This window comes from Vidua chalybeata, chromosome 26 (genome assembly GCF_026979565.1).
Source record: "Vidua chalybeata isolate OUT-0048 chromosome 26, bVidCha1 merged haplotype, whole genome shotgun sequence".
Lineage (NCBI taxonomy): Eukaryota > Metazoa > Chordata > Aves > Passeriformes > Viduidae > Vidua > Vidua chalybeata.
In genome coordinates this window covers 1,249,338-1,270,310 of record NC_071555.1, presented here as the reverse complement: position 1 = coordinate 1,270,310, position 20,973 = coordinate 1,249,338, and the positions used below count along the sequence as shown (strand labels likewise).

The window sequence follows — 20,973 nt, the reverse complement described above, 5'->3', positions numbered from 1 at the left end:
TCCATCCAACCCAGCCATGAACATTTCCAGGGATGGGGCAGCCACAGCTTCTCTGGGAAAGCAGATGAAATAATACACCAGCCATGTGTAATAAGGATTTTTAGGTATATATATTTTTTTTAAATTAAAATTAAACCAGTGACAATACATACAATGAAGGTTAACATCCTCTTTACATAATCCAGCATTATTTTATAGAATCCATTGTGTAACAGTTTTTTCCTCTTCTATTATTTGAGACTATAAAAGCTTTTTAAATTACATTCCCCAGCCTCTCTCCTCTCATCCTACATTATCACAGCAGTGAGGGCAGGGCAGCAGAGAAAAGTGGTGAGAACAATGTGCTGTCTGGAAACATCATACTTGTTCTAAAACTTTCAGAAAACATGTTGAGTTTAGGAGATAAGGCTCTGAAACAAGAAAATGGAAGGAAACATAGGTGGAAAGAGGAAAAGAACACATAAAAGCAGGAAGAGAGTTCAGCAAGCTGGTGATGGCAGGACAGCAATGGGAAAGGAGAGCTCAAAAAAGCAACTACATTAATGTAGAAGTTCTTCTTTTAACTGTCTGATGTCTGTAACACGAAGGTTTTGCCTATTACTGCCCCTGAAATTTATTTTTCCTTTGGAAAAATGAGGAATAACCTTCTCCAAAGCAGTGGATTTTGCAATCCCATGGGACCACAGAAACCTCTTGGAATATTCTTTCCTCCTCTCTGCCTCTCTACAGATGAACAAGGCACAGAAAATATCAGCAAGAATACGTTCAGTGACCTCAAAAAGGAATGAGTCTTCTGAAAATGTATAATTAAATCAAATTATTACCTATCTTACCAGAATTATTACAAACCCACCCAAATAATTGATCAAAATGGTCTTCTCTCTGAATAGACATCCCTAATCAATGTTCAAGGGACAAAATCACCCACTTTTGAAAAGCCTTATATGAATTTTAAATATATGTAGAATAAAATAAGACAGATTTCTGCCTGAAGTGTTCAATAATGGCAATACAATGATGCTTACAATACATTTATATATTCAGAGAGAAAAGTATTCCTCCTAGAATACTAACCTGGCTGTACTCTGTGCTTCCAAAAGGAATTCAGCTCCATTTCCATTTTGCTTATTATTATAAACCATTTTCTGTCACTCAGAGAAATGGAACAGTGATTTTTACATCAAACTTACCACTGCTGGAGACACCAGCCAGCAAAGTCCCCTCCCCCAGCTCAGCTCAGCCCAAAGGGTTTTGTTTTGGAGCATCCCAGTGCCAACCTCCTGAGCAGATGCTCCCTGGAATACTCAGCACGATGGTTGCTCCTATTCTTGATCCCAGAAAGAAAAACACACCCTCACTTTCCCCCTAGATAAGGCTTTTTTCCAAAGTGGGCTGCCAACAAGTCTTTGTGCATGTAGGGGATAGCTTTGAGGAGAAAGAAGTGATTTAATTAAGATACAGACATGGCAGGGGGAGGAGATGGGACATTCCTCTTCCCATCCAAACTTATCGAGTCATGTTGACTCCTTGGAGCTGTGGCACACTGTACATGTCTCCATGTCATTTCCCATCGAAAATTCTTCTTTTCAGCATCTTCTGAAGCCTCTTAGCAGGCTTTCTGCTAAAAAAATTGCCTTTTTTAGCAGAAATTCCTCATCTGTGACTCAAGGTCACAGATGCATGAGACGAGGGAGATGAAAGCAGAGAAGGGAAGGCAGCACCACTTGCTCCAGCTTTCTAAGTCATCTTGTCATGAAAACAAGCAATAAATTTCTGTTGCAGTCAGTTTTCAAGTTTCAGACTTTGTTTGCACTAAAAAAAAAATAAATAGAGTGACTGGAGAGCTGGGACTATGGGATGAAACCACGTCATCAGTATTTTAAGCCTACGTAAGATCTGCTCAAATACCCCAAAATCCTCCCAAAAGACAGAAACAGGGCAGAGCTGGAGGGGAAATAATTCCTCAACCCCTCATATCCCTTTCCCCAACAGTTTTATTTCATTAAATGTTAAATTTAAAACAGATGAGAGGAGAATACTGCAAAACACAAGTGCTGAATTGCATTATTCCCATTCAATCTCCTACTATCCTGGAGTTCAGTGACTCAGATATTGCACTGGCACTAAAAATGAGGGAAAATGTCCAAAAAAGGACCTGGCTGTACTGTAAAGGCCATTTAGAGAGCTCCATTTTGTACACTGAGAAGTGCAGGCAGGAAGGTATCCCTGCCCATGGCAGGGGGTGGAACTGGATTGCTGTTTAGGTCCTTTCCAACCCAAACCATTCCGTGTCTGTGTGATTAACTCTGCCCTTCACCCTCCTTCTATTACCATGTTCCACATACACACCAGGCCAACGGGTCTGCAGCTTCCCAGAGCTCCCTCCAAGCCCTTTTTAGCTCTTGATGCCACAACCACCACCTGTCAGCTGCCTGGTGTTAAAAGAGTTACACATGAGCAGTTATCCAGCAGAGAAGTAATTCAGCACCCTTGGCCACCTCCTGCTCCTCATGCTCAGCCCAGTTTGCTCTCAGGACCTGCTCTCCCTTTGCTGCCATCCCAGACAAAGCTCTGCCATCCTGTCTTTGCAGTGCCTGCACCCACACACTGGCTAGCCACTGTAATTCTCTGTAATTAGAGCAGTAAAAAATTAAAACCTGCACGAGGGGTTTGGAAAGGAACTGAAAAAGAACAACAAATGCACTCTAGACAGCACTAGACTGCAAGAGTGCTGCTGAAGCATTTTACAAGGAGCCAAGAATGATCAAATTATACCAGCAAATGAAATTGGAACAGGAGTGGCAGGGCAAAGGCCAGCAGTAAGCCTAAGCTGCATGTAAACAAAATCTCATTCATTCTGCCACCATATCCTTAAGATCAAACCAAGATATTGTAACCATAAAAGAGAAGAGCAAACTGTAAAATATCTATCTGACCATTCACAGCCCAAGTAATCCCAAGTTAGAGCATGTGAGAGACTGGATCCTGTTCACTCTATAAAGCACTGTTTATGACCAGGACTACACAGCCACAAGCCAATATAAATTCACTCCTTGATAACAGCATTTTAAAATAAAGGCAAGAGATTAAGAACAGCTAAGGTAATTTTATTTCTGTGCAAAACATTCAAATTTTGCAATGCTAAAACTGATTTAGTTGGGTTAGTTGATACCACCAGAGCTGTAATTACATTGACACATATGCAAAACTGTTCCATTCATATGAAACTGGATTTAGGATCCCTATTGCTCCAATGGTAGCACCTTCACAGAATATTCTATCCTTAAAATGAAGCGGCTTATCTGGCAAGGCACAAGCCTGAATGAGCTGAACTTGTTTGTTAACACTTGAAAAACTGCATTATGCTGCATTTACAAGGTGGGTTTTACCTAAGAAAATTGCTAATTCAGCCATCTGTAGTTTTCAGTAATTTATATGCTTTTCCAATTCTTCCTTTCCTTGCAAAATTAAAGGAGCTGTTAGAACTTTCTGTTTTGAGGAGTGATGACTGCTCATCATCCCTTCCTTCCACAGAGGAGCAGGGACAATGCTCCAAGGCCACGTGGCATGCCTCAAGGATTTAACTGAAATATGAATAACCATGTGATTATTTGTGTGAACACAGATGGTTGAAGCAGACTGTCACTGACACAGGAGTGCCATGCTCCTCATCGTGAGTGGATTTAAGACCCAAAACTTCTCTGAGGCTTTGGTGCACACAAATCCTGTGACACCACCAATGTCCCAGGACCAGGGGACATTGAAGTGTAAATAATGGGAAGGCAGCACTTGCAGGACCCACAGTTCCAAGCTGAAAGGGCAACAGCCATGGCATGCAACAGGGCCAGGACCATTTATGGACAGAAACGCACCCATCTGGTGACTTCCCTTCTAAAAACCACTTTCTCACTTACACCTACTCACTTCCATGGCTGAGAAGATAAAAAGAAAAGCGTAACAGGGATAAAACCTGTATTGTGCTAATCCTGCCTTCATCTCTGCAGAGGAAACGCTCACAGAAATTTCAAGTTTAAGCCTTCCACTGCAACCAAAGGGGCAGGGACATCTTCCACTATCCCAGGTTGCTCCAAGCCCTGTCCAACCTGGCCTTGGACATTGTCAGGGATGAGGCAGCCACAGCTGCTCTGGGCACCCTGTGCCAGGGCCTGATCACCACTGCAGGGAAGGATTTCTTCCTAATATCCAATCTAAACCTACCCTCTGCCAGTTTAAAGCCATTCCCCCTTATTCTGCCACCACAAGCCCTGGTAAAAACTCCTTCTCCATCCTTCTTGCAGCTCCTCTATCTAGCAATCTAGGAAATTTATCTAGCTCCAAGCTATCTAGGAATTACTCGGCATCAGCAGCTACTCCAGGAAAATCACCACCAGAGCAAGGAAAGAGAAGTGCCAAAGCAATGGTCCAGGGCCAGACATCCAGCTCAATCCTCAACCTCCTGTATGGTTTGAGCTTCAGTCAGGGGATCTGTGATGAAAACCTGGCATGTGACACTGCAATGACCCCAGCAGGACCCTGTTCATGTCGTGCTAGGACATCCCATGCATGGCATCATCCCAAACTTGGTGATAAGACCATGAGTTTAATTGAACCTGATCAAGGTTTCCCGCGTGGTTAGAGCCAGCCAGGTACAAATCACATCAGAAATTAACTTCTGCAAAAGTAATGCTCAATCTTTGGGCAAGTGACTCAACCCAACACCTCTGTGTTGTCATTCCTTCTTCACACAGGAAGAAGTTTCCAGAACAGGTTGTCCTGTTGTGACAGAAGTAGGAGAGGACCAGAGAACATGCCCAGCTGGAGATGAGGCCTTTTCCTTAGGAAACAAGTAGCCTAGAAGAATGCAAGGGCTTACTGCACACGGGTGTGTGCTGTGAATGGCTTTCTGCTCTCAAGTGCACAGGATACCTCCGAAGGCACGTTCCAGGAGTAGGAGGAAAGACGCAGCCAAGGGAAGAGCGATGGCCTGATTTAACTCCACAGGAGGCTTTCTACACCACCTCCTCTTGCTATAGAAACCTCTTAGCTATGTCTAAAAATTAAAAATTCTCACACACCAGAAGTGTAATCGTGACAGATGCTCCATTTTGTGCAGCTCCAGTGTGAAATAAGGACAATTTCTCTCTCCGAGCGTCTGAAAACCCATGGAGTCTCAAGGCAATTTTTTTGCCTTTTAAACACTATCGACAGTAGAGAAACTTTTGGGGTTCTCCCTCTGTTTAAGCATCCACACAAGTATCTGAAATGCAGAGCTATTACCACCTTTTCTCAGCTCCAGTGCTGTGATGACATGTTTACCACATCCTCTGCAAGGCTGAGCAGTCCAACAGCCTCGATGCAAATAAAAATACCCTTGGGAAGAGCAAATTCTAAAGGTTCTGCAACAATCTCACAGCAGCACCAAGAGAAAAACACAGGCTTTTCTGCATATCTCTATTGCAATTTCTGCTCTGTCAATATGAAAGACAGTTGGGTGTCAAAATAAGACAGATAGGGTTTGTCTTGAAAACAGCACTGAGGAAAATCCATGCTAGAACTGGTGTCTTTCAAAAGCCAGTTTTTTCCTTCCCTTTATTTAAGAAAATAAAGGTTACATACAAACTATCCTGAAATTAATGCAGAAATATCTTGAGTTTGACAGGTCTCCAACAAACAAAAACCCTTCAACACAGGATTTGGTTTCATTCCAAAAATTACAAACAGACACACTACTTATCTGCATACATTTCAGGGACAGTTTTGGAGCTCCAAAAAATTTAAATCAGAAATTTTCTCATTTCACACAAAGAATTGCATTGGTTTAATAGAGATAAAAGTCCATCTGTGAGTACGCAGTGACACATTCACCCACCTGTTTCATCTCTGCAAGCCCAAATGGTTTCCATTTGAGTATGTGCCTGTCAAAACAAATCACAAGTCCCAAAATAATGGATGAAGAATCCCAAAAATGGATAGTAAGAACTGACACACCAGGAAAAATACACTCAGCATATGTTATTGCAACTGAACAAGGATCCTCCTTCTCCAGCAGGTTTCATTGCTGGAGACAGAATCCCAGAATCACTGAGGTTGGGAAAGACCTCCAAGATCATCGAGTCCAACCTGCCTGATCCTCATCTTGTCACCAGCCCAGAGCACTGAGTGCCACATCCAGTTATTCCTTGGACACCTCCAGGGATGGGGACTCCATAACCACCCTGAGCAGCCCCTTCCAGTGCATGACCACCCTTCCCATGAAGAAATTCTTCCTGAGACATCATCAGGATTTGCCACATGAAGAGCATAAAACAGGACCAAAAATCCAGATGGCCAAACCTCAATGAAAAGTTGTGTGTATTTTAGGTCGTTTTTTTTAAAAAGGGACAATTCAGTCATTCTGACAAAACACAAGTTTTCTACTCATGAAACCTCTAGGCACACAGAGATTGCAAAGGATCAGGGAAACTTCGATGATAAATTAATTATGCACAGGAAAAATACATTATACACCTGGAATCACAGAAATCTAATGGCACTTTCCAGGTAACTGGGTCCTTGGCACTGCTGTGCATTCTGAGACACGGGGTGGGCCTCCCACCCAACCTCCACTCCTAACCAGGAACAGGAATTTCAGATCAGTGCCATGCTGACAGCATGACAGAGAATTCAATGAAAAGAAATGTCAGCCTACTGCAAACACTGTGGTATAAAAATACTTTAAAAAGACGAAGTCTCTCCTGACACCAACAATTTTAAGCACAATACCCTTCAAAAATTAGCTTCAACATGAGCATCAGGCACTTCAACAGCTTTTCCTCAAATTCTACCTTGGTAATGATTGTTTATTTACTTTTATTTCTAGAAACTCACTCTTTCAGTGAAAAGCAAATATTTCTTTCCCTCAGCACAAAATCCACTCAAATTGAATTTGTGGTCATTTCAGAACACAAAAGGAAAACATTATCTCAATCCCATTGTTCTAACATTTTGAAAACAAACGACTTGCTGTCTATCATTTTCAAGTCACTCCTCAGCAGTTCTATTTCAGCAATGCTCAGAAATAAAATCTTTTCATTGACCATTCATTTGATGTTTTGTATGAGAAATTCTGCACATCTGAGCAAGGAGGTGACAAACTCAGATTATGTAAAACGATTGCACCCACTAAAAGACAGATAGCCACCAGCAGCATCACTGTATCCGACACTAACTCCCTCCTAGTAATGGCTTCCTTACCAACTAGGAGCCCCACAATCCCTTACTGTACGCTGGTTTTCTGCAGTTAGAGGAGGCTGAGGAATGCCCAACACAATCCCAATCAAAGAACCGTGCACGACAAATTGTCCAAATACTCACAGGGCTTTGCTGGCTCTCCCCATCCCCTGCGCGTGCAGCCCGGCAGCGCAGTCAGCCAGGCTGGGAATTCAGGGGTACCGCTGCCTGGAGAGCACTCTGGCACAAATCCTCCTCTGATCCCTCCCTCTCCCTAGCGCTGGCTCCATCCTGCTGCTCCCCACGTCAGGGTGATGTTACAGGTGACACCTCCCGCTGCTGATGTCAAGCTCTGCTCCCAAAATCACAAGCGCCGTCTCCCCGCGGTGCTCGCTGCTCCTACGAGCATCACCTGCACATCCCCTGGGTGCCAGGAAGCGAGCTCCAGCAGGATTCCAGAGAAGCTCATGGACACACAGCCTTCCCTCTTCGTCAAGTCTTACAGAGCTGCTTTAATTCCTACCAGAACGCTGCAGCAAATGTAGCCTCTACGCCTCCCCTGGGGGGAAAAGGAAGGATTTTTACAGTTTCTTTCTCTGGTGCAGCTTAATTTGCTCTTTTCCTAGAGCAAACTGCTGAAAGAACGGGGAAATAATGGATCAGGAGACCAGAGTGACTGACTCATGGATGCTCTCCCGAACATTTCGGAGTAAGCTGAGGGGCTGGTGATGCAGCCCAGGACCAGAGCTGATGAATGGCGCAGTGCTGCTGTTGTCATGGCAACTAAGAGGAAAAGAAAAAAAAAGCAGCACCATATAAGGAGTTGTGACATGGATTCTGGGAACAATTTATACTAAAAGGCTCCAAGCCCTAGGATACTTTAAAGCTGCAGCACCCCCTTGGTTGGGGACAGGTTTCATTGCTCACATTGAAGCAGTCGGCACAAATTTCCGACACGATCGCATCCAGCCCAGACACGTTTGCATCAGAGAGTTGCACCAAAACAACGTGATTCTGCAGTGTGTGTACATAACTGGAATTTGAATAACTGAAATTATTAATTAAGGGAAATGGCTGGACACTAATAAGGAGCCAGACTAACATCTGTGAGAACAGAGTACCCACAGGTAGGGGCAGCCCCACACAGGTGAGGAGCTCTGTCCTTACAGAGCGAGGCTCAGATGAGCCAAACTGCAGCACCATCAGGTGGCTGAGTGCCTGAGTGGCACTGACACCAACACAGATCCTGCCAGGCCTCCCAGAGACAGGAGAACATTCCCAAATTAACCCATAACCCAGGCACTGCTGGGCAAGGGAGGCTGGCAGAGCCCCTAAAGCATCTTCAGGTATGGCAGAGCAGGGAAAGCCAGCTCACACACACCTGGCATCACAAGCTGTGAGCAAGGCCAAGGTTTTTATTCCTTGTGCAACTGGGAAAAACACATTATTTACTAGAACCATCATCAGCTGCTTTTCACTTTGTGCATGTGCTCAAACAAACACTACACAGTGAGGGAGAGAATGGCCACTGTCACACCCAGCACAGCCACAACACTGCAGAGCTGGAGCCTGGGCTCAGCAACTGAAACTTTGTCAGAAATCCTTCCCATTGATGATTTATTTTACTTTTAAACACAGAATCCCACAATGGCCTGAGCTGGAAGGGACATTAAAAATCATCCAGTTGCCACTGCTGTGCCCATGGCCAGGGACACTTTCCACTGTCCCAGGTTGCTCCAAGCCTTGTCCAGCCTGGCCTTGGACACCTCCAGGGATCCACAGCTTCTCTGGGCAGCCTGTGCCAGGGCCTCACCACACATTGTTATGGTTGGAAAAGACCTTGAAGATTATCAGATCCAACCATTGCAACACCATCACATTCCACACTAAAGCGTGTAATCAAGTGCCAGGGCCACACATTTGTTGAGTGCTTCCAGGAGTAGTGACTTCACCACTTCCCACATGTGCCAGCACTGACAGCTTCCCCCCAGCACTCCCACCCCTGAAGCTGTGCCTCATCATCTCTCACGCTCCCACCCAGCTGAGCTGGTACAACAATTTGGAGAGAACGTGTGGTCCTGGGGGCTGCAATCATTAATCTGGGTTTATCATCCCTAAACAAGAAACAATAAAGTTTTCAAGTAGAGAGATCTGAGCTTTTCAGTCCCACAGTTACAGTTAACATCAAAGAATACTGAACCATTTGCTGAAGATATAGAGAAGGGAGATGTGACACTCCTTGTGGCTACTCCCAAGAAATGCAAGGGTATCCCATGAGGGATGGGGAGAAGACAAGAGCCCAGCACTACAAATGACGTGTGATGATGGCACAGAAAATGTTGTGTGTTGAGGTCCCCATCCCAGATGGACCTGGAGGGTGTTGAGAGCCACAGTGGTGGGTCCTTACTGGGAAGATCAAGTCTCCATCCTGCTCAGCCCTGCTCTCATCATATCTCTGAAGGATCTAGTGAAAAAATACACATCTTTAGGAAAGAGGCTGCTATTAACTGCCTGAACCCACTGATTTACAGGAATATTCCTATTGATTTGTATGAATTTTATTCTTAGGGGAAGTTCCCACATTCCCCAGACCCAAGGGAAGAACGCTCTCAAAGAGAGGATCTGCAATGAAACCAGTTCCCCAGGCCCATGTCTTTGAAGACACTGAAGCAGTTAATTCCCACTGGATACAGCAGGATCAGGCCTCCGAGAATCCAAACCAAAAGATCCAGGCCAGGTTTTTGTTAGAAGAACACGATTTCCTTCCTAAATTTCTTGCTAATATTCTCCCCTCCTCACTCTCTGCACAGGCACTCACGCACATCCTCTTTCTAAGAGAATCCCAATGCTTGCAATCTGTCATTCAATAGAAAAAATAGCAATAGCCAAGTATGGCGATGAATAAAATTATCCCTGCGCATATAAATGTACAATATGTAAATGAACACTCCTTCCTGAGGAGGAGGAGGAGGAGTGGGATGCAGCATAGGGCTTTGTGCAAACCCTCTGCACATGGTGGGTTCCACAGGAGTGGAATAAAACATCATGAGCTGAGTCTTTCAGCCCAGTATCTCCTTTATTAACCTAATGTATGTATTTTTGGCACCAATTCCCAAAAGCACTTCCATACATTTATCCCTAAGCACCCTCCTGGAAAGCACTGCTGTCCTCAAAGCAGGTATACAGGGCACCTGCATTATTTTCTTCACAGTTATGGTTTTGAGTCAGCAATAACACACCCTTGATGTACAGTAGAATATTTATGCCCATTGTTTCAACAGCAGTTGCTCTTTGTGCAGCAAGCACGGTAACTTTTAAGTGCTAATTTTATTGCAGACACAAACCAAAATGGTGTCTCCCATTACTTAACCTGGGCTGGGAGGGTGGGGAGTTCTCTTTGCCTTTATTACACTTTTTTTGCATTATTTTTGTTAATAAAGCCACTATTACAAAAAAAACCCAAAAACTGAAATAACACAAACTGAGGTTGAATGTGCTGATTTAAGTATGTTTTCAGTCAGTGCTAAACAAGAGGTGACACAGGCAGGAGGGGGAGAACTGATTACTTATGCTATTACTTCACTCTTTAGAGTGACAGTGATCTTAGTTTTTCTTAATCACCAGACTATTCAGCAGAGTGGAAATTGCACCCACATGGAATATTTATCACCCTCAGAACCCAGCCAAGGCTTCATACCCAGCAAACCCAGATACCAAGATGTGAGCGAGAGACCTTAGTTCCTCTGGGTAGAAAACTCTCACTCTGTGGAATGTCTTCCTGAGGTTTTTTTTACCAAAAATGGACATTTTAACTTTTCTGTGGATGAAAAGCTGCCTTGGTTAAAATCAGATTAAGAACTTTTAAAGATTATATTATCAAAGAATTATGGAATGGTTTGGATTGGAAAGGACATTGAAGCCCACACCCTGCCATGGGCAGGGGCATCTTCCACTGTCCCAGGGTGTTCCAAGCCCCATCCAGCCTGGCCTTGGACACTTCCAGGGATCCAGGGGCAGCCACAGCTGCTCTGGGCACCTGTGCCAGGGCCTTACCATCCTCACAGCCAGGAATTCCTTCCACATATCCAATCTAAATCTCCTCTCTTGTAGTCTGAACCCATTCCCCCTTGTCCTGTTGCTCCAGTTCCCAACACAAAGTCCCTCTTTGGCTGTAGGCTGCTTCAGATACTGGAAGACTGCTGTGAGTATCTAGTAAATGGTTCTAGGACAAAAATTTTTATTTAAAAAAAATTAAAATATAAATATTTTTATGTACCATAAGGGTGAGGGTCCCATCCTCTCACCAACCGCTCTGCAGACACAGAATTATGACAGGAACAGAATCTCTCTCCTCTATTCTTTCCAAGTTCTCCTTTCACCAGAGGGCAGAGGAAACAAAAGGCACCAAGTGCGTCAAAGCTCCCTTTTGTACACATAGATCAGATTATATTCCATAGAAACTCTTTTTGGGGATTTCCCTCAGCACAAGCACAGGACCCTGGCTGACCATAAAGCTGGGCACAGAGGGGGTCAGAGTTTAGGCAAAAAGCGAGTTTCTCAAAAACTGTTACCAGTAGAAATACTTTTTTTCAGGCTTTTATACGGATGTTGGACTCCAAGTGCTTTTGAAAATCACACTACTGCATCACCTCTAGGTATTCATACCACAGTCCTGACAGGTTAGATAAACAAAGCAGTATCTAAAAATATGCATGGACCAAAACCAAAATCACTTTGCTATAGAAGTTCATAATTTCTCTGATGTTCTCTTGACATTCAAGATTTAACATCAACTTCTTTAAAATCACTGTAATGATTCCACTGTGCGTAACAGCAACACAAAGTGGAACTGAAACACACTCTGATAGAAATTTCTCAAAAATGAGAGAATATCTGTAAACCAGAGAGACCTTTTTTTAGCACAGAAAGATTTCTCTGTCAACACAAAAATCCAATCCATCCCCAGGTTTGACTGAAGCAGATGCTGTAACAAACAAGGGAACGACTTCCATACAGAAACCATTCAAAGCTTTCTCTTACAGAGTTTTGCACCAACGGACCTTAAAAGCCCCAGTGAACTTTATTTAAGTCCTTACCAGTTAACTTCTTCACAGGTTGGAGCCGAACACTGATAGACTGATGTGTGAGTAAGGGGGAGGATGGAAGGGAGCGGGACATGCCCTCCATTATCCGAATGTGCTGCATACCTTCGGTCACTGGGAGTGGCGGAATAGCGTAGTCGGGTTCAAAAGCACAGTCGTTCTCTGTGGAGGTGCCTAATGGGGAGGGCAAAATACAAATGAATCGGTTAGAAAGCAAGGGAAAAAATCCTGCTTCCATCATTCCAAAAGGGAGCCCTGTGCAGAGCTGACCTGCCAGCTGCTTGTTCCCTTTGCACACTCGTGACACATCCCTTGAAGAAACTTTAAAGAGCATCTCAGTACCCCTCTCTATATGATGAGCAGCAGAACCACGAAGAATTTCTTTCAATGTTCTTAATTTGTCTTTCAGAGTCTTGCAGTCACCAGTTTTCAATAGAATGACCACAGTTTTTAGATTGATGGTTTCTAATAAAAAACCTCCCGGCTAAATTAAATTTCAACAGGAGGACCTTCAGCCTAAAAAAACCTACAAACCCCAAATAAAATGAAGAACAAACACCTCTAAAAACAGCCACCAGCTCCAACTCTCCCAAGAGACATACAAAGCCCATGTGGGGGTCGCATCACTACACATCCACAATGGAACACACGGAATAGCACGAGAACAAGTGAAGATAGAACAATAAAAGGACTCGATCCTAATTGTAATCAACATTAATGAACAGTGAAGGGAAGGTGCTTCAGATCAGCAAGAGTCAGAAGCCATAAGGTTCCTCCTATTAGCAGCAGATATGGAAACCTTGGGGTCAACGACACCTGGATCTCCACTCTTGTCAGTAAACAACCTAACCCAGACAACTAATAAATCATATGCAAAAACCAACCCAAGCTGTTATCATTAATATTTCACTAATTTTTCAATAATGTGAGATGGCCAGACTTGTGGCACTCTGTTACAAGACAGATTTTAGCTCTTATTGCGTGCCAATGTTTTCCCTCCATAAAGACATTCCTCACTGGATTTCCACTGGATAGCTGTGCTGTTCTCAGTGGCTTGTGAGAGTGTTTTTAAAAGAGAAAATGTTTCCTGGACAGAAAGGGAGATGGGCAAGAGTGGGAATAAGACTGAAGGGTAAGAGCCTCAAATGCATGGTACTTCAGAGGAGATGATGGACGAGCTGTATTCCCAATATCCAAAGTATAATGTGAACAACCCAACATATTGCTTACAATCAGCAGGAAAACCCATGTTGAAATAAGTGCCAAAAATCTTGGAGCAGCTCCCAAAGGGTTCTAGAAGGCTGCAGCATCAGTGGCTGAAGTGCATCCATTCCTGGTGCCAGCAATCAGGAATGTCTCTCAGCACTTTCGTAATGCTCTTTACATGAAAGCCAAATAAGCACTAACACCCTTCACACCTACACTGGTTCTGACAGTTCAAAACACAACTCACTCCCTGCTTGCTCATCACTCACCACTTACCACGAGCTCTCTGCAGGCTTTGCCAGCCCGGCCAGGCTCACCAGGAGTGTCAGGGAAGACAAACCACCATCACTGCCAAAACCAGCATCCAAAAAGCCAACCCATGATGGGTTTTTAAAATTCATTTGGCACCAGGCATGAAAAAACAGATTTGCCACCAATGATTTTGATTCTTAAAAATAATTTCAATTGCCTCAGGCTAAATTTTAGGGAACCATAAACCATGGGCATCTCCTGCAGCTTAAAGTCTGGGAAAGACTTACAAGTCTATGTGCATTTCACTGGTTATTATGGTGTAAGTTCCCAGTGTCTTTGATCAATCTACTTAAAATCAAGGGCAGTATGTTATATAAAAATAGAAGTAATTATAGGTTGGCAAAGCTTTCCCTCTTAAAATTCAAAGGCTTTACAACAAAACAGTGAACTCACAAAACATCCACAAGGTACTACCTTCATTTAACACATACCAAAATTTCTCTCTCCTCCTAGGCAGAGTAAATAAACACATAAGCAAAACCCCTGAAACAGTCTGAAAATTGTTTTGACCAGAAAGAATATTGGGCTTATAAAACCCTGGAATTAGGGCTCATTGATGGCTGAACTCGAACTTTAACAGTTTGCTTATATAATATATTTGAATAAAATGTTACTGCAAAGTGCATATTTGAACTAATAAACTATTTCTTGGGAGTTTTACAAGATTACCACAGAATCATTCAGGTTGGAAAAGACCTCTAAGATCGTCAAGTCCAACCATCAACCCAGCATCACCACTATGTTCACCACTAAACCATGTCCTTAAGCGTCACATTCACACATTTTTGGAACACTTCCAGGGATGGTGACTCCACCACTGCCCTGGCCAGTCTGTTCCAGGGCTTGACAATTCTTTCCATGAAAAATATTTTCCTAAACCAACCTAACCAAAACCTCCAACCTAAACCTCCCCTGGCACAACTTGAGGCTGTTTGCTCTTGTCCTGCCAGTGAAGCTTTGAAGACACCTGGGCATCACACGGTAACATGGAAGGTGAGACAGCAGGAAGACAACTGCCCCATTTCAGCTGGATGCTTTATCCAAGGATAATAAACTTCCTCAACCCACCATCATGAAAAATGCCCATCAGCAGACAGATCTCAAGTGATGGACACAGAGCTGGGAAAAGTTAGAGATAATGCTTCTACAGAGCAGAGACTTCTTCCATGCTGCAGAAAGCCTGCCTCTACAATTGCATCCACTGATCCAAATAGAAATATTTAGCTCAGAAGCTTGTTGCTCCGAGAACTTGGAAGCTTTTTAACCTTTTCCCCTTCTATTCCCTGTTATGCTGAAACATCTTGCTGGTTACTGCAGCTCCTTCAGTCCGTCACCAAAGAGGTACAGACTGGTGATTCTTGAGGAAGGATTTGCAAAAAAAAAGATCTCCTCTTACTCTGCCAAAACCCATGCCTTTCCCACAGCAGCAGAGATCCAGAAGAGATGAGTTGAAAGGGAACTTGAGAGAATATAATGTGTTCAGAGAGATCCCAGCAGCAGCTGCATCTGAGCTGCTCTGCCCCATAACAAGAAACCACTGGACACAAGCCAAACACAGAGAAGGACATGCCAGGGACCCACGGCAGAGCCTCCAGCACACAGTTACACAGCAACAGCTTCATCTGAGCTCACAGTGGGAAAGAACAGCCACTCTGAATGTCAAAGCACTCCTCCTTCTATGCAACCTGCCACAGGATATGTACAGCTGTAAATTCCTTGGTTCCTTCCTAATTTTACTATAACATGTCTTTAAAATAATAAAATTAAAAATATTAAATTTAAATACAGCAATTGGAAGATCCTATGTGAAAAGAGCAGTTGACACTTCTGAGCTTCAGGGTTTTAACTACTAATTCCGATCCCCCTAATTCTGATCACAGCTTCAATGACTCAAAACCATCTCACCCAGGCAACACTGGAATACTGCCAAACAAGGACAATTCTCTGGAGAAAATGTCCCCGTAATAAGTCATTAGGACACCATGACAACAACAGGCTCGAGCCTAAATGAAAGGAAAATTATTGCTGCAATCCCAAAGACAGAGTAAGTCAATGCACATAGAACCTACTAGAGCCCTTACTTCCAAAAAATGCTGCTCAGCCTTAAAGCTGTGTGAGAATACAACATTTTCACAACCCTCACAAATGAGAAAATGCTTAAAACTTAGTAAAGCTGCTTCAAAGGACACGTAACCCAGCACAGATCTAAGACCAGCTGCTGTCAGGGACAGAAATCCCCATGACAGGACTCTGTGTGGTGTTAACCAACCACCAAACCTACTCTGAGTGACAGCTACTCAACAAAAGAGTCTGTTGGATTGTTATTTAAAGAATATAAAGCCTGGTTTTAGTACTTCCTTCCTTGGACCTTTTGTCCTCTTCCTGTGGGATGAAACAAACCAAAGCAAAAGATGTAACGTGAGGCTGTTCAGCTCCCAGACAGGTCCTTCTCCATTGCATCCCAGGGCTTGGGGAAGGATAACCTGGTTCTGGTGAACCTGCCAGGCTCCCCCTTTGATATCAGGGGGAAGACAAGTAGAAACTTGAATGCTGGTTTGGGCTGGTGTGTGCTGAAGAGTTCCAGCACCACCAGCTCCAACAGCAGAACGCTCTGCCCCTCTGGCTGCAGTACAGGGGACAGGTGCCCTGCAGGTCCACCTGTGCTGCACCAGGAGTTAGCTTAAACTCCTTCAGCCGCCCAAAGATCGCCTGCTTTGTGAAGCTCAGTACCCTGGTAGCCGTGTGGATAATAACGATGGGTGCAAAGTCTGCCAGGTCACACAGTTTGACGAGAAACACGACATGTGGGAAATATCAAAGGTGAGCAAACGAGACGAGTCCCCGAGGCAGAACAACGCTCAGGTTTTACCTTGCCCAGCTCGGCTCTGACGGGAGTCTACACTTGCCTGTCTTCGGTCTGGTGGCTCCTCGTTCCCTCCATCTGCACGAGAACCAAAACAGCACAAGTAGAACATCATAGTGGACAGGTCAGGCAGATGCAACTTTTCCTTGAATCCCATCACCTATCTCGGAGGAACAGCAGGACAAAAGGTCCCTGTGGCAGACTGAAACTGGGGAAACTGCTGCTTGACTCTGCTGCTCCTTCCACCTTTGCCCCAGCTCACTGCAATGAAATCCATGGGGTCCTCAGGGACAGAAGGAAGGTTTTACTTGCTCCTACTGATTCCACAGACATCTGAATGAGATAAAAACCAAATTGTGCATCTTCAAAGAGTTCCTTCACTTTGGGCTGTTATATCAAAATATAAAAATATTAAGCACTGGAATAAAGAGATCCAGAAAAAACAAAAAAAAATTGAGATGTGAAATTTGAAACTGTGTCCCTTTAAAATTATTTGTCCGCTAAAAACCAGGAAGGCTGGGAAGAATAAAACCTCTTATTACATCCTCTTGAAACTGTTTAGGAGAGCAGCTACAGTTAACAAATCCCAAATCCATCTGTGTAAATGCAGAGTGGGACATTGTGTACAATATTATACAATTAATTACAGGCTGCTCTTCATTGATCAACTGACCAGATTAGAAACAATAGATACACCCATCAATACAGATGCTTGAGTACATGGAGTCTCTGGCAGCGGAGAGCAAAAAGAAGCCCAACTCCACAGACAGGGAAAAAGCAAACCCAGGGATTTCAAACACAGGCTGTATTTCAGTGGCTCTTTCCTTATGGCAGGGGAAGGGGAAGCTTTTAAAATCTTTAAAAACAGTTTTGAAATAACTGAATTCTTAAACAGCTGTTTAAAAACTCAATAGCCGGTTTAGCATTGATGTGTTTTGATGATACTAAAAGCAATTGCATTTTAATATATTTGTATCTCTGAAAAACTCTACAGGTTATCTGGTGGAGGGGCCTATTGTGCCTAATTTAACTTTATCAACTTCTGCTACATCTGAGCTCTATCTGGCTTAATGGGAAGTTGTGAATTGCAGCACAAGAGCAGAACTAAAATGGGGACTAAAAATTTAAGTCTACCCCACCCCCAAAAAGAGAGGAACCACACCCCAGGCCGGGAGAGGTTTTCTGCTCCCTCTTCCCTTGGTGAAATGCTCCCAGCCCTCAGTTTTCCTGAAGCAATGCTCAGGCACCTTGAACAGATGCCAGCCAGGCCATTTCTGTCACCTTTGCATCTTTCTCTGCTGACACAGCAGCTGCATGTGAAGGTCGTCTGGCTACAGCAGCCCAGAATCCTGATTTTAAATGAGCTGCACCCAGCCCAACAAGCCAACAGTTGCCAAGTGCCAGGGAGGCCACAGACCACAACACTTGCCCAGTTCCCTTTTGCACTGTGCCAGAAGGATGTCACACTGAAAATACAACTGCAACTGCAATATCATTATCATCATCATCATCATCCCTAATGGCCCCTGGCTATGAGCCTCCACAGACAACCTCTAGTCATGGAGAAAACAAAAACCCTTTTGCACTGTGAACATAAATCCAAATGCAAAATAATCCTAAGGACTAAACATTTCAAAAGACAAGAAAGTCCCAGTATCAAAATCAGGAGTAAACCCCTGTATTTATCCAAAGACACACGATTGTGAGCAAAAGACAAACTCCCTCCCTGAAAGTTTCATCATCCTTTCAAGTGCTTGACACCAAGCTACATGGGGCTTGGTGGGTGGAACGGGATGAGCTTTAAGGTCCCTTCCAACCCAACCCTGAGATCTCTGATGATTCTGTGAATCAATCTCCTTGGAGATCCGTGGAAAGACAATTCCTCTGCTGTACAGTTACCCAGGTGTATCAAACCCTGCTTTGAGAACCAGCCATGGCCAAGGGAGGGGCTGGGGGCAGCAGATCTGGGGTCCTGCTCCCCAAAATGCTCCAACACTCAATGGAGGGACACAAAACATGACAACAGTCTGCCAAAGCCACTGGGTTGGAGAAGAGGAACAGGAATCAAGAGTCTGGGATGGATCTCCCTGCAAGTTATACAACATATTAAGGGGGAAAGAAAGCTCATAGTAAATTAATTTCCAAAATGCATTTTTAGCGTGTGGGAAAGGAAAAAATAAATCAGATGACTCAGCAAATATGAAATCTTCAGTCAGCATACAACTGCTGCTGCATTTGATTTGGATGCAGCAAAGGTGGAGCTTGGTGGAAACCAAAGATGGAAAGAACAGCCACAGTTAAGAGCTGAATAACTGAACTATTTAATTATTTTTCTCTTCACTGCAAATCAAAATGTTGAGCATAATCTGCTCCTGGCAGTGGAGGAGCAAGGTTAGCAGGGAACAATCCCACACTTAATTATGAAGTTATCTCACTGTACATGCAGAAAAGAGGAGATTACTGTTTCTAAGGGAATATTAATTCTCACATTTTTTGAACTTCCAAGTGCTTGTATTTACATCCACCTCTGTGTGCAGATCGGGACTCTGTCATTGCAGCAACACTCCCAGATATTTTATTTATGCTTGATTTAGGTAGTTGTTACTATTTGCTTTAGCAATAGCTACTGTTTATAGACATGACCTACTATTCAAACAACATTTTCGGACAGTATCACTCCTGAAGTTCAATTGACTCAGTTGCTGTAACGATTGCCAGGGTGGTGAAACACCAAAGTTATTGACAAATCCTTCAATGCAACAGCTAAAATAGGTCACCAGAAGTAAATCAGTTGTGAAATCATTGCTAGAGAACACAGCTATCTGTGTTAATTTAAAATAAAGACCAGCACAGACTGAGATGAACCTGTTTCAGGAGCTTTACAGAAGTTGTCAAGCAAAAGAGAAAACAATCAAATGCCATGAGGGAAGTGCATAATATTGTAAATATTGACTCAGCAGTTCATATTCTCTTGCATCTCACTATGAAAGGGAGAAAAACTTTTGTGACCCTTTAAAAAAATCTCACTGTTAAGAAAATCCATGAACTCTTACACAGTATTTTAGTTTTTGGAAGCTGCTGTCTCCTCAGTGTCCAGCATCTGTCCACCTGGGATGCTGGACACACGTCAGAAACCCGACAAGGCTTCTGAGTGCCTGATTCTGAGTCAAGAACAGAGTAAGCAGTCATGGCTATTAACTCTTTCTCTCAGTTACAAGGAGATGAAGGGATCTCAAAGATCATGATTAGTCACAGGATCAGCAGAGTAGCCTCTCCTGCTATAGCCAGGTATGAGAAACCCTCCTGCTTCCTCTTCTCCCCCATCTCCATTCCACCAGTTCTTCATTAAAACCAATGACACAACAAATCCTCCCCAATAGACACAACTGGATTTTTTGAACTGACTGCTCTGACAGAGAAAGAAAATCTCAAGATTTCAGCATTCCTAAACAAATCCCCTGCACAGAGCACCACAATTAGTATGAGGGGGCTAACAAACAGGAGCCAGATCTGCACCAGCATCTGCACCAGCACATCTGATGTCAGTAAATCCCACAGCACCTCTGGCATCAGCTCTGTCAGCACCTCCTGCCAGGCATTCTCGTTAAAGGCAAACACAACAAGTTTCACACAAAATCAAGTGCTAGCAGCCCAATATTTCTGGTTTCCCATTTAATTAAAAGGCCTTTAAAACTCACACTATGACTAAACGTTTCCCAAGATCTCTGATCTGACAAAGCAATTTTTAAGGCAGAAGAATCCAAGGGTGGGTGAGGCTGCTCCACGCATGCTGGGGAATCTGCGGCAGGAACCGACTGCATTGGATGTGCTGCTGCTCTCACAGCAACCAGCAGAGCACACTCCACTGTAAGAGCCGATAAATCAATAGTTCAAATCCCTATCATATCAAAATTGTATCTGGAAAAGGTGGAAGACTCACACAAAGCCAGTCAAGCTGTTAGGGACGGATCCGATTCCAGCCCAGCCCAGCATCCCCGCAGAAGCATCCCTGTACGCATGGCACAGCGTCTGGAGATGTGGCTCCCAGCTGCCATTGTGCTCCCAAAACAAAGATACAGGGGGAAAAGCCTTGAAATAAATAAATCAGACAGCTCCAGGGGCTAGAGCCCACCGGGAGGATCCTGGAGCTGCCGGCACAGCTGCTGCAGGAGCCGGTGCCGAGTCTGACCCTGGAACCGCCGCAGCGATGCCGGCGTAGGAGAGGGAGCTGCAAATCCTGCTCTCAGCATTCCCGATGGATTCCAGCCTGGTAAGAAATGA

At 43.9% G+C, this 20,973-nt stretch overlaps 1 protein-coding gene across 1 annotated transcript in view; it reads right to left on the bottom strand.

The window, feature by feature from the left end:
- The window catches only part of TANC2 (tetratricopeptide repeat, ankyrin repeat and coiled-coil containing 2), a 163,881-nt gene that overhangs the window by 102,149 nt on the left and 40,759 nt on the right, over positions 1–20,973 (bottom strand). Inside the window, exons 4-5 of the mRNA XM_053965105.1 lie at positions 16,699–16,770; positions 12,306–12,485 (exon numbers count right to left, since the gene is read on the bottom strand). Of these exons, the coding sequence (XP_053821080.1) occupies positions 12,306–12,485; positions 16,699–16,770 (252 nt within the window). The remainder of the gene's footprint in view (positions 1–12,305; positions 12,486–16,698; positions 16,771–20,973) is intronic.